We start from the raw sequence: 14,506 nt of genomic DNA, 5'->3' as shown, positions 1-14,506 counted from the left end.
AAATCCCGCTAAAATTCATGGAATTTATTGTCAACTTAACACAAGGGTTTACTAGGGCTGGCTGCCAATTCTCTCTTCAATGTAATTTTTCCCCCAAAATAATATTTGACTTGTTGTGAGAGAATAAACGAATTGAAACAAATTATTATCAAGACAATTGAAATATTGTGGGACATGAAATACCGGGTTTCCTATCTACCAAGGCAGCTTGTGCGAACTTAAAAGTGCTACAGTAAGCGAACATAAAACGTCTGCAGCGCCATACCAACCTAGTTCTGAGAGATCGGTGTGAAGATCGAGCCTGTTCAATCATATTAAATTTTTCACCAAACCATTAATTAATAGACCCTATTTTTGCATATATACATTTGCTAATATTTTAAATTTATTTGAATATTTTTGTATGGTTCGGACCCATGATTAGAGGGTTGCGGTTCTTTGGATCTGGTTTCTCTCTTTTTCGGTGTGTGTGCCACAGAATAAACGTTGGTGTGTAGCGCCGTGGCGCCTGCATGGTGTAGGGTAGGAGAAAGCAGCCCGCCTGCTAGCCATCCAGCCAGCCAGCATCCCCCTTCGTGATGCTGCGCCGCCGCCGCCGCCACCACCACCGCCTCCGACACTACTGCCATCAAACGAACAAACGCTCGCAGCTCTCTGTGTGTTTTGTGCTCGCTCGGAAGCGACTCGTGTTGCTCTGCAGATTGCATACTTATTCAGTGTTTTTCCCTTTGGATTGTGGTTGGAGAGGATCTTCGCGAGGACTTGACCCTGGAACGGCCGCCGCCTCGGGTCAGTACCAACCTCCCGTTCGCCACCCTGTTGCGGCCAATCGAGCCGAGCGATCTCGAGCTTTTATTTTGTCGCGTGCAGGCTCTGGGACGACGAGGGTGCCACTTTAAAAGCGAGCAGGCAACCACCACTTGCTGGTAGGGTTGGAAAATGGCTCAACTTTTTTGCAGGCGTGAACTCTAGGCCAATTTTCCACACCTTTTTTAATTTCAAAAGATTCTGGTCGTTTTTAATTTTTTTTTTTAATTTTGTGTGATTTTTGGCCTGCACCACCTTGCAATGTCAGTCATGCGAACAAAGCGCTCAGCTGTCGTAAGAGAACCTCAGGGATTTTGAATATTTCAGGACGTTGCTGCCTTTCACGTCCCCTGAGACGGAAAAGTGATTTACAAAAGAGACGAGCTGAGCACAGGTGCAGATTTTGGGCAGGGATGAATTTGCAAAATGATTACCGGTCCGTAACTAGATTAGTGGTGCTTAAAACCAGTCCTTCACGCTCAGGAATTTCGGCCCAACCGAAAAAGAAAAATGGAGACAATTTTTTTTTCGCCATGTGAACCAAAATTATCGCGTGGTGCAAAAAGAGGCGTCGTTTCGCATTATTCTTTTTTATCGGAGCATTTACTTTTCATCATTTTACGACACGCCACCTGCCGCTAGACATTAAAGCGCACCTGGCCCAAAGTGATACAAAAAAAAAATATATATATTTGTGCGTCAGACACAGACACGCCCGAGATGAAAAAGAACGAGCCGCTTTTGAGAGAGACAAGCATCAATAGAAAGCAACAACAAGCCGTGATGTGATCAATGAAATTGGGACCACATTTTAATAATTCTGCCCAAATGAAAAAAAAAATATGAAAGTAGTTTCCTATTATTACATATTTTCCCAGAGAGACTTGCATGCAATCAATCAAATAATGGAAATGAGACCGGGAATGTACAATCGTCTCGTGTGTATAATTATTTAGAATTCATGAATGTGTTATTCTGGAGTGCTCCATGCCCTTTAACATTTTTGCCGGCATTGCGTGAAATTTCGGCCTCCGACTCGACGGATGGAGCCGTCGCTGAGTGATTCGCGTGAGCTGCACTGATGCCATGCTCTCACTCGCAGGCAGGAAATTGAAAACGTCTTATCCAGTGTTGATGGACCCTCAGGCTCGCACATGTTCTTCCTCGCGCACTGCCTGCGCTTTTTACCGCCGCCACGAAAATCACGGCACGAAAACCTTTCAAGACTGAATGACTTGTTTCGAATCAAAATTATCCCTAAATGAAAGTGATTTGAAATATTCAATTTCAGCTCTGAGCACGGAATGCTGCAATCAGAAAATTTTTAATTAAAATGAAGAACTGAATGCAAATGGTTGAAACAGAAAGTTTGAAATTTTAAATTTGTAAACATCAGTTGTTCTGCTCGTTCATATTTAGTTAGGGTTGGAAAAATTTATGTAATTTTTCTGAATTTATTCATATTAACTGGCAATAAAAAATAAATTCAAATAATTTGTTCATTAAAAGTGGCCAAAAAAAGGGTAAATATATAACATGTTATAATCTTATTAACTGTATTGCTATTAAACTGCCAAAAAGAAAAACTTCAAAAATTCAAATTTATAAAATATTATGCTAACATTGAAGTTATGGAACCTCCTAATTCATGAAAAAGTCGCTCATTTTTATTTTAAATACAGAATTTTTCCAAAATTCTCAAAAATATAATCTATTTGTCCAAATTCTAGTGGAGATTTCTATTATAAGATCCATTAGGTGGCAAAAAGTAAAGTGCATACTTGAAAGCATCTGTTCATAGCAGAGGTTAGTGGAGTCGCGGAAATTCAAATTTACCCAGTCTGTTAGAGCTTGAATGGAGGAAATGTTTCCGCTCAAACCTGCCTGTCAATCACACGGAAAACGCTAAGCCAGTGGCATTCTATGAAATCAGCTGCCAATATCACAAGAATTCTTTTCTCGTCGCGCGACAATGCAGGCAATATTGACGCTCGTTTTGCCACTCGCAAACAGCTCCTTCTCATATCTGCATCACAATGTATGCGAGAGTGGAAGAAGGAAAGAAAGGCTTTCTTGGCCGGATTGCTGGAAAATAAATACACACCAAGAGGGTGTTGCTTTTTAGCCCGAATTTGAATAACAAAAAAATCACAAACAACCGGCTTTGGTGCTTTCGCAAACTGCCGGAGAGCGCATCATTTTTCACGCTTGGCCTTAACGCAGCTTTATCAGCGTATTCCTGGCACAACCGTTTAACCAGTGCTGACTAGATTTATATTTCCAGCTGCAAATGCTCAGCACTTTGATCTTATCTGCTAACGACTGCCGTAAAAGGCCGATCAATCGACGCAACACCACCAACCTGCCGCGAATAAACGAACCCTCTCTACACCCACCTTTCGACGAACTATTGTTATTATCGCCATCCAGAATAAGCACTCGCGTCACACACTATTTGTCAGCCGTAATTCTCGCCTAGCCTCTAATCTCTCCCGCACAAATGGGTTTTAAAGTAAGGCTGCTGTTGCTGGCAGCCATAGATGGACTTTTATATTATAATTATTTCCACTCGGCAAGTAGGATTCCATTTCTAATCTCGTGATGATTTCCTAGTCGAGATCAAAAGAGGCATTTTCCTTTGCAGAAGACCCTTCTGCGATGCGGCAAGTAATTGGAATTTTCTAGCAACCTGCGCAGCACGTCTGTCGAGCAGGTTGCATACGTCGTCTGTGCAATATTCCGCGGAGGAAATTCGAAACTGGAAATATTGGAATTTCAAATAGCGCTGCATGGAATCGAATAACCGTTCCGTCTCTGATTTACGACGTCACACGTCTCTTTGCTTTGATAATGATGAAGCGCAGTAAGTAGGACGTGCTTTATTTTCCGAGTCTTTTATCACCTCGCCAAGAGGGATGCAATACACGACGGCATTATCTTTTCCCCGGATACACCACTTTTCTTGTCTTAGTGCTCGCACACTCGCGCTCGATCTATGTAGAGCGAACACTTATGTCCTACATTTGTAACATTTCTCGAGAATGATGTTGTCACACGTTCAGGGAACACCTTGATTTTGAATAATTGTCGTACAGCTCAGAAAGGTGATCAAAATGAAATACCAACAAAAATTTTATTTTAAAATGCTTAACCAACATTCGATTTTGCTCTAATTTGGTAAAAAATCAATTGTGGAATAAGATCCAAATAAAGTTCGAACACTTTTAAATATTGTTCCTTTTGATTTGTCATTGTAAAAAGATTATGCAACGTGACGTGACCCCTCAAATAAAAAATGAAAATCTTCTGAGCTAACAAAAAATACAAGAAATTTTAGGATAAGAAACTAAAATTTAATCCAATATTATCTTCGATCATTTTTTGTTTGTTAATAGACGACAAATAAATGTTAAAAATTTTAAATTTTTTACACTTTTTGAAAGAGGCTGTTCAATATTATTTGTCTTGGTTTCCCCCAGCCTGGCACGTAGCGAGCAGTCTGGGCAATGCTGTTAAATACTAATATCCTGCAATGTGTGTCTCATCACTCCGGTCGCCAACTTTTATGGCCACAACTGGCACCGAACTGCACCTGCTCAGTCGGATTTTTTTTTAACCCCGCGACCCAAAATCCGGCGTCTGGTCAGTCGGCACGACAGACAATGTTATCTCTGCACTGCTGGCTCTCGTGAAAAATTTGCCAAAACGAGCGAGGCAAATGGCCGAGTTATGGGCCGGATAAGCGGCGAATTTGTGGCGACGACTAATCGCATATGCAGGCAGCATAAGGAGGATTTATTATCGGCGGGTTGAAATATGGTTCATTAGCTGGACCAGTGATTTATGGCCAGGTTTTGGTGTGTTGCGTGCGTGTTTATCGCGATGATTCAGCCCTGTGCGAATTATTGTGCCTTTCCGACCTAAGAGATACTGTCTGGAGTTTCATTACAATCACAATCCAACCAGAAATCTTCCGAATCTTGCCATAAGTTTAATATAAACATATTATTTTTAAGATATACAATTATAAATTTACTATTAATTTTTGACCTTTTAATTAGTTATCTATTGTAAACACCACATTCTAGAAGATTGAATGACCTTTACATCAGGATTACATAATATGTAGAATATCAAGCGGACAAAATTATAAATAACTGATGTATTTTATTTTAAGCAAACATATTTTAAATATTGACTGAAGTTATTTAATAATATGTTTAAATGCCTTTAAATATAAAAAATAACAAAAGTAAATTTGAAAATAAAATATTAATTATAATACTATACTTAATATGTTTATATAAAATTAATGCACATTCATAACATTTTAAATATTTAAAATAAATTTTAAAAGTATGATTTACTTTTTAAACTTCCACATTCATTTTTGGAAGGAATCGAGTCAAGTGGCGTTAGAATTGCGTGCTCTTCCACCCGCCCGTCGACGAGCAATAATTCTGCTATAGGCGATTCTTCGGCTGGCATTATTTGCTGACACAGAGGGAGCGCACACGCCTGTCAGCTGAGGCCATTTGAGTACGCAGAGTTCTCTCTCGTTGAAATTCGTCGGCGTTAACAAGACGAGCAAGCGCCATTTAAGTTGGACGTGAAAGCTAATGACGCCCACGAATTTTCCAGCACCGAAAATATCCTCCTGCGAGTTGGCAGGTGTGCGTATTAATAATATAATTCACCACCGCCTCCAGGGACTTCTTGTCTTGACGATTTTTGCCGCTGATTAGCATCGCAGAATTATTAGTTTCGCGACGGTGATTTTGAATTTAATCAAACAAAGCAGAGTGTTCATTACGGCCGGTTAATAAAACTGGCGGTATAATGCAATTTTATCGGTGCGCCGGTAGCAAATTAGATTTAGAAATCGTGTGCTGGGTTGGAATTTTAATTAGTAGCCTCGATTAATGCAATTAACTTGTTGAAAGGATCGAATCGGCATCAGCGAGTGGTTTGGTTTCTATTGGATTTGCGTCACTGTGCAGACACTTGGATGACGTCACAGATATATTTTAATATTCAACGTCTGTGAAATCTAAAATTGAGAATCATGCACTGGGAGCTAACAGGCCACACGCCGGTTCCCTTTGGTCCCAAAGAGGCGCACGTCGTTAAAAATTTATCCCCTCGCTCGGCTTTTTGCCTCTCTCGTGCCGGGCTCGCTCTTGTCATCCCCGGTTCGAGATTTTTCAGAGAGAGCCACCGCGCCAGAATGAGAGTAGTTTATTAAATATTCATGTCAGTGTTTGGAGATTTTGTCAGCCTATGGGGAGTTTTGAGGTGTAGTACAGCAAGCGTACATTTCGGCCTCGGATCTCCTCGACGTTGTACTTACGCAAAGCCTCCGCACGTAATTCCTCCTTACAGCTCTGCATTTATTTATCCAGGTTCCGCTCTAATGTGGCTTTTGCGTTCTATTTAGAACGCGAAAGAGGACTGACTTCTCGTCCTGGCACTCGCTGCACTCCATGTTGTTATTATTGCGAAGAGCGCGTTTTTCTGCACCACTTGTGCTGTTAAAGATTACCAAGCTGCAAGTTTTTTTCTTTTTGTTTCCTCATTAAGAAAGGAAATAATTAAATACAAATCCCGCGGATTTGTCGCTGCAACGACTGTGCAATAAATTGCAATGTGGTTTATGGTGGTGAATATAATACGAAACTTCTGACTCGGATTTTAAGCTTAATTCTTGTTTTCTCTGCAAACATTCTTAGCGTCTTTACTTGATGCCTTTAGTAATTATTTGCACGCAGTTTAATTCGGAATTAAGTCATAAGAAGGATAAGTAATGTGAGGAGACTTTTAGTTGCTGATTTTCACAAACAATTTATTTAGCAGAGCAAGATCTGATCTGGAAAGCTGGAATAAATAAATATAATTTTCTAAGAAGTAAATCTTATAAATATATTGAAAAATAAAACGCTTTAAAAGATAGCTTGTGGAAACGAATTTTTATAGAATAAATAATAATGTGGCTATTAAACTAAAAATTTAATGCTTAGTTTAAACAAATTAATTATTAAAAAACCTTTTTCTTAATATTTTACTGCGACTTACTTAAATTTTGCATCCTGCGATCTCTAAAATGAAGTGAACTCAACTTTAATATACAATTAAATAATGTTAAAACAAACTTGGCATGTTATGAAAAGCAGTGCTCAAAACGTTAAAATTCTCACTTTGTTTAATCGAGAAGAAAAAGCAAACAAGAAAACAGATTCTCTCTCATTAAAATTTCAGCACTCGTGCGAAAACGCTCGTTCGAGGCAAAGCTACAGTTTGTGCGCGTTGTTAAAATAAATTAAGTCTAGCGTGCGCGCCTCATAACTCGTGCGCGCTCTAATTTGAACAAAAATGCTCCCTAATGAGACTGCTTCCGTCACCTCAGTCAGAGCTGCCGAGTTAACTCGCAACACACACACAAATACAGAACTAGTGGGAGTACAAGAAGTGTTATGGAGTATCTTATAAGCTGCTTTCAGATTTCCAGGAAAACGTTGATGGTGGATTTGATTTGTGGGGGCTTTAGTCGGTGGTTAAGGAAGGAAAATGAGATCATTTCATGTCGCGGATTATTCTAGACTGATATTTTAGACATTATGATTGCCTTTAAAATATTATTCTCGATGTATCAAGAAAAACAAAATTTAATAAAGAAATAAGTTAAAAATGTTTAATTTCAATAGGTTCTAGGAAATGATTGCTGAAATCAATCAAATATAAATTCAAAAATCAAAAAAACTTTCTACCCGTTTTTTATTACAGTAGATATCAAAAATCAACAAGATATACAATTATAATTTCTTTCACAAATTACAGGAAAGTTTCACAATGTTAATATAAAAAACTAACCTCTTTATGGGAAAAATGAATGGCCCTTGGGAGTGTTTGCTCGGAGCTAGGAAAGCCTTTTGCAATTCACTTTGCAGGGAGGAGTTAAATTTAATGTTTGCAGAAGTGGAATTTAAATTATATTCATTTGCCGTGGCCATTCTTCAGGGAGATTAGGATTACAAGTGCGAGAGACAAAAAGTGTAATTCTCCTCGGGGCGGCGCGCACATTCCTGCCTAACACCTACCATTTGTTACAAAGCCGCAGCCAAGTAAATTTCGCCGAGGCGGCTTGCGCAACTTTATATTATACCTGAGCAATCCTGAAATACCTGCTGCTCATTTCCCCCGCACCGTTAATCAAACCGGGGGAGAATTAGGTCGGGATTTATTTATTATTTAGCTCAAATGTGCGCATGTACGTGAGAGAGAAAAAAAGATAGAGTGGAAAGGCCGGCGGCGAGAGAGAGAGAGAATTGTTGTTGCGGAAAAGAAAACGCATCTCTCGCGTGACCCATACATTTCCCCTGTTTTTTATTTTCTCCCGTCCGGCGATTGACCCTCCCATGTATGTTTCACCAATGCATTTTATTTTGTTTTTTTTTCCAGGCCGAGAGCAGATCGAGAGAAAATCTGACAGAGACGGAACCGCCTTTTATGATGCGACACCAGCGAAAATGCGGGCCACGTCGCAGACCACGTGCTTCGGAGGGACTCTCGTTGGTTGGCGGGTGCCAAAAGTGGGGCCCCGGAGGCCACTGGAGCGGCCGTTAGCTCAGCACCACCATGTAGCGTCCGTCAGAATCGACCTCTGACAAAGCATTTTGAATTCAAAACGAATCGAACATTTTTTTTTTTTAAATAGTTAAAATTCGGAAATCGTCTGGCTGCGACCTCGGCACAGAACTTGAACTTTTGGCAGCGACCTGGTGCGATCGGGCGGGCCTCGGACTGAGACGCGGTGGGGTTTCTCGGATTCGGCGCCCGGGGCGAGGGGGGTAGCCCATCGAGCGGCAGGATTTTCCGCCAGCGCCGCGACGTGTGCACGTGTCGGCCGTCGTCCGTGTCCAGCGCCCTCTTCAGCAGCGGCAACATGGCCCGCAGGATGGCCTTCCACCTGCCGGGCAGCAAGGGCCAGTCGTCCAAGGGCGGCATCAGCGGCTCGGCCTGCTACTACCCGCCCACCTACTTCCAGCACCACACCGCCTCCTCCTCCTCCTCGTCCGCGCAGAACCCCTCGTCCAGTCACGGCCTCCTGCTGCGCGCCACCCCCGACTCGGACGACCTGCTGCTCGAGGAGATCTCGGTCGTGTCGGCCAACGCTGACCCCGGACACGTGACTTACGGCAGCGGCAGCTTGGCGGCCAATGGACCCAGAGTTGTTCCAGGTCAGTGAAATATTTACAATTTTTGTTTAAATTTAGAAAAGAAAGTAGGTTTTCCCCAAAGACCATCTTGAGGGATATTTTTTTGCAAATTAAATACATAATTTTATAAATTGTATAACGAAAGCTGGACTTCATGAAACATTGTTGGAATTAGTGATTTTTACTGATTTTGCTTGAATTTATTTCTATCGAGATTAAGCGCAGTTGAAATTTTTCATCTGATTTATTACTTTTTTTCCAATTCCACACTCAAGGTGGAATGAATTCATTTTGGTTGAATTGAAATTTACTGCTTTCTTAGTGAAGCCCGCAATCGAAACATTGTTTCTGGAAATAAGCTGAAAACAATTAAGTCTCTTGAAAACCATTGAGGATATTAAGCTGAGATGTAATTAAAAAAAAATCAAGGGGAAAATGAAATAAAGTTTCCCAAGATTATTTTTTGATAATATTTTTATCTGCTTGATCTTTACTTTAAAATTATAATCTTTAATTGCCAGATCAAGATAAAAAAATACTAAAAATGAATTTTTAAATTAAAAACATAATCATACCGCAACACTTCTTAAAATTGTATGTTAGACACAATTACTAGCCCTATACTTTTCATATATAAAAAAAATTACGTCAAGAATCTCAAGAAAATAAAAAAACTTTCGAATTATAAATAATGCAAATTTTATTACATAATATATAATCAAGATCTTTAAAAATGGAGTTAATAATTTTAACATTAAACAGTTGTTTCATGAGGATGTTTTTTTAATAGAGATATAAGTCAACACATTAAAATGTTCTCTCGAAATGTCAATAAGCACTTTCGAAAAGCACTCTAATTTTAATTTAAATTCAAAGCAAGTGACCCATTTTCCAATGAAAGCTGGCTCGGTCAAATTGCAATTAGCGTAAAATCGTCCCGCAGCCAAAACTGGCGCTAATCAAGATTTATTTGTTTTGCCAGCGGTCGTCAGCCAGCAGCTCGGTGTCAGCATAAAATCTAATTAGAAAAGACCCCTCTAAATAATTAAAATGCGCACGCTACAGTGTGCATGATGCTGCTGTCGGCGCTGTTGGCGAAATTAATGCCAACAACTCGGCCGCCCGCCGTGTTTGCATTTAATCCGCGGCCACCGAGCGTTGCACACAAACAGACTTACTTAGGACATTTGCATACAATTTATTCCAAAATCAATGCTTTGTCGAGTTTAATACAAAAAGGCGCTCGCGTCACGAGCGCAATTTAATTTCGCGCCCATCGGCGCCCATCAAAATTTGATGTTGCGCCCGAGCAATGATGAATGCGCGCACATCAAACTCGGCTCGGCGCTGCGAAATCCATTAGCTCGCCACTTTTATGACCAAACTGACAGCATTTGCGATATTATATCAGGCGCATCTAATGGGCCTCGGGCGCATCAGCCCCCCAAGATAAATATAAATATTTTATCCAGCGATATGCAAATTAATTGGCCGTGAAAGAACCGTGCGTATTTTGTTTTCCATCTCGTACTTAATTACTTCCTTTTACTGTGTCGTCGTCTTCATCCTTGCACACAAGAACTGATTAATTAGTCATAGTGTGACTTAATTAGGACGGACTAGTCGCTGGAGGCCGAGTAATTGAATAAGTTGGCCGGAATTTTTGTCTCGACGGACCTGCTGCTTGAAAGGGAAAGAGTAATTAAAACGCGCGTGATCCAACTTTGAAATTAAAGTAGTGCTGCCGCTCCTGCGGTTTTTGACTGGTCCAGCCGTCCGTCCAGCACTTGGCGCTAATTGTAATTTGCCGTAATTACGAGAGACTTTCCTGCGCCACTAGCGTGCGCCAAGAGTTCTGCAAAGTCTTCAACGTGAAATGTCTAAAATTACAAAGGGGAGCCCTGAAATTTTCTGGGCGCGCGGATCTGTATGAGTCAAGTTTATTTTGCATTAAAATTTTATTCCATATTTTATAATAAAAATGAAAAGGGATTGTGGATAAACGAAATTAAAATTTTAACTCGCGAGAATAAAAATAATTATGATTAATACTTTCTCATGATATATGCCAAATTATCCATTGCCCAAATAGAAGGAATATTTAATACCTTCTAATAATATCATTGCTGGATAGTATAAAGTTTATTTAAAATTTGATTAAAAAAAAAATGTTTGTCTAGCTATAGATAAGATCAAAATAGATCAAAAAATTAAAAATATTTAAACAGAGTTTTATTTATTAAAATTATATTGAATATAAAATAATTACATTATATGTAATATTATTAATTAAAGTAAAAATAAAAGAGCGTAAATAATTAAGAAAATTTGTAATATTATTTAATTATTATTATTTCTTAACTTTGGTACAACGTAAAACTTACTACCTGAAATTTTTTCAAATGATTTCAAAATGATTTTTAATCAAGTTGTTGAGTTTCCGCCCCAAGTTCAAAAAAATTCATCTTTACCTTGTTTATCTTCTGAGTTAATCAATTCTCAGCGTTCTTCCTCCAACCGCACCGTGACACCTCGCAAAATGACGAAGCAAAACTAGTCCGAAGAAAGTGTTGGCAAAAATAATAAATATCATTAGGCGTTGGTTGGGAAGACTTCTTTTCACAAAAAAGGAAGCGGGTGGCTTTAACGCCATTAATCTCGGCTACGTCAGCAGGAAATACACATTTTACTTCGCACTTCATTTCTTGAGGCGCAGCATTATGATGATCATCAGTTAGCGGAGAGAATAAAAAGCGGCTGCTTATCAATCACTCGTCTGCCTTGCCAAGTCAACACGCATATTCGGCCGACCGACGCGGAAATGAATAATTCATTTGGGACCCTTTTGTGCGCCAACTAGGTCCGACTGCTATAACAACAGCGCGAATATTTTTGCATGAGATTTGTCCGACGCGAAAGTAATTAACAAACGGGTTTGCTTCATTTTGGATGAATTTTATTTTAATTAAATCCTTTACTTGCTGCTCGTTGTCTCCAAACTAGAATGTAAATCAAGCTAAACAATAAATGGGACATGTTTTAAGCATTTTTCCCCTGGAAAATTTTATTTCACATGAAATTAGAGATTAATTTAAATGTTAATTAGGGCTTAAAAAATAAAATCTTCAAATTTATTTATAAAAAGTAAGCTCTTTTTAAATTGTGTCATTTTCTTTGAGATCTTTAATGATGCCCCACGTTCTTGTGGCAACAGCCTCATTTTTATGAAGCTGGGTAATTACTTTGGGTTGGCAGTCGGCAACGGGGTGGATTCTTCACTCAAAGAGAAGCAAAAACAATCGAGTGTGCGAGCGCAAAACTGCAGTGTCATCGACCTCTCCTTCTCTTTCTTTCTCTCTCTCTTCTCTGAAGTTGTTGGCGCAGAAAAAACGCAGAGGGCGCTCGAAGATGGTTGGCTGCTCGGCAGATCCCTTTTCCTTTTCTCTCCGCGCGCACCTATAATTTAGCCCGACAGTTACAGGTTACTAAAGCATTTGAAGCGCTGCAGAAAGTGGCACTTTGCTCTTGCTCACCCTCGTCCGTCGTTAGTTACAATCTTTTCCAATCCGAGAGCACCTGACTCTGCGGCGGGGTATAAAATTATGCTGCAACACTGCATTACACTCCTCGCTTTGATGTTGTGTGGATGTCACGGGGGCTAAGAGAGAGATTTCTGCTACTGACGACGCCTCTTCTTCTTGCCAGGAAACAGAGGCGCTTCCTGAAAAACTTTCGGGAAAACGTTAGCTGCAGCCCTGTTTTAGGAAGTAAACAAAATATATAACGCGAGAGCGGAGAGGGTCGTTTCTTTTTATCTCGACCGACGAGTTTTTATCGGGCGGGAGAAAATTTGCAATCAAACAAAAGCCCTAAAAGTTTTGGTGTTAAAAAAAAAGAGGAAAGGAAGCAGGAAAATTTGTTTTCTTCATAAATATTCATTATTTTAATAAAATATTGATTTAAATAAGAGAGTTGAATGGATAAATTTTCATTTTATATCAAAATTACGAGAAGAATATTTTCTCAAGTCTAAATAAGCATCCCTTCAGGTGGAGCAAATAATAATAAATCCTAAATTACTTTTCATAAACTTTTATTAACCCCCAACTTTTTTGCTGAGCTGTGAGAGCGACCGAAAGGAAGTTCAGCCGCCGAACATTTTTGCTCACTGCCCCATAAACCGGGATCAGCAAAATTTACACTCGTGCGGCGCCGGCTTGTTAAAAAGAAAGAGAGTATTTTATCTGCCCATAATATCTCTCTTGCCAGGCCGAAATTCAATATTCAAACGTCTCGGCTGCAACAAGCTGGATAATAAGCCAATTTCGCGCGCGCGGCGCAGCACATTTTTACTACCTTGTTTTACAAAAACCAAGATAATGCTGCATGAATTTATACATACCCACCGGCAATTTGCAGCAGCGTTCCAGGGGAACTTGAACGGTGCTTTTTATTTTTATCGGAGAACCTAGTTCATTTCCTCGCCGATATTCTGGAGACGGCCCGATTAAAATGGAATTGCAGAACCTCCTCTTCTTTCTCTCGGCGATTATTTTCGCTGGAGAGAGAGTGAGCGAGCGAGCTAAACCTATAAGAAATAATGAGATTTATTTTGATAATCCCATCGAAAGAGGGTAGCGCGCGTAATTTGAGGAACGCGGCGGGGACAAAACGTTCATTTCCTCGCCGGCTGTTATTAAAAAGATAAAATGCTGCCTCCCTTACCATCGTTTTCTCTCTTTATTTCACCCGCACTGCCCAACTTTCCTTTCCTCAGACGAAAAGCGTGGAAGACCGCGCGCTCAAAGTGAAATTCATCCGAGTGCTTCACAGAGGGCTAAGCAATTAATCTAAACGGCCTGAAATGGTCCAACACGAGATTTAATTACGATTATGCCAACTTTCATAATGAGAATTAAATAATTTTGTGTAAAAGTAAAATGTATTTTCCGTTTTGCAATTTAGATAAATGATAAAATGGCAGCAATTAAGTATTGTAGAAATTGAGAGTAAGAAAATTGTGTTTATTTTTTGAAACAATAAAATGCTGAAATAAGACTGTTAAACAACAGCAATTATAAAATACATACAAAATAAACAATTGAATCTATAGAATATTTTTTTTTTTAAATATGTTGTATAAATCATAATACTTTCCGAACAAATTAAAAACTTAATTTTATAAATTAGGATACATTTTTCAATTATTAATTGCATTTGATCTTGAGTTTTTTCTTTGCTTTTTTTTGTACCAAGTCGCAACTAGTCATTACTACATGGTATCGCCTCGTCATAAGTCAATAAAGACAAAATTAAGAACATGGCAAATTATTAGTTTAAGTTCAATGAAACAAAGAATAAGTACTATTAGTTTAAGCCAGCCTTATCAATCAGCCGTCATGCGCGAAACGCTTTTTATAAAGATAAACAAAGCCCTCTTCTAGTCTTCTCCATTTTCCTCTTTTTCTCCACAAAATCCACGTGAA

The 14,506-nt window shown here is 39.4% G+C and overlaps 1 protein-coding gene across 1 annotated transcript in view; it reads left to right on the top strand.

The window, feature by feature from the left end:
• Positions 1-660: 660 nt before the first annotated feature.
• Positions 661-14,506, top strand: part of LOC132199031 (potassium/sodium hyperpolarization-activated cyclic nucleotide-gated channel 1) — a 132,140-nt gene continuing 118,294 nt past the window's right edge. Inside the window, exons 1-2 of the mRNA XM_059623404.1 lie at positions 661-789; positions 8,263-9,041. Of these exons, the coding sequence (XP_059479387.1) occupies positions 8,747-9,041 (295 nt within the window). The 5' untranslated portion in view covers positions 661-789; positions 8,263-8,746. The remainder of the gene's footprint in view (positions 790-8,262; positions 9,042-14,506) is intronic.

This window comes from Neocloeon triangulifer, unplaced genomic scaffold (genome assembly GCF_031216515.1).
Source record: "Neocloeon triangulifer isolate White Clay Creek 2 clone unplaced genomic scaffold, ASM3121651v1 ptg000013l, whole genome shotgun sequence".
NCBI lineage: Eukaryota > Metazoa > Arthropoda > Insecta > Ephemeroptera > Baetidae > Neocloeon > Neocloeon triangulifer.
Note: the sequence above shows the minus strand (reverse complement) of the source record. Positions and strands in the feature narration are given on the sequence as shown.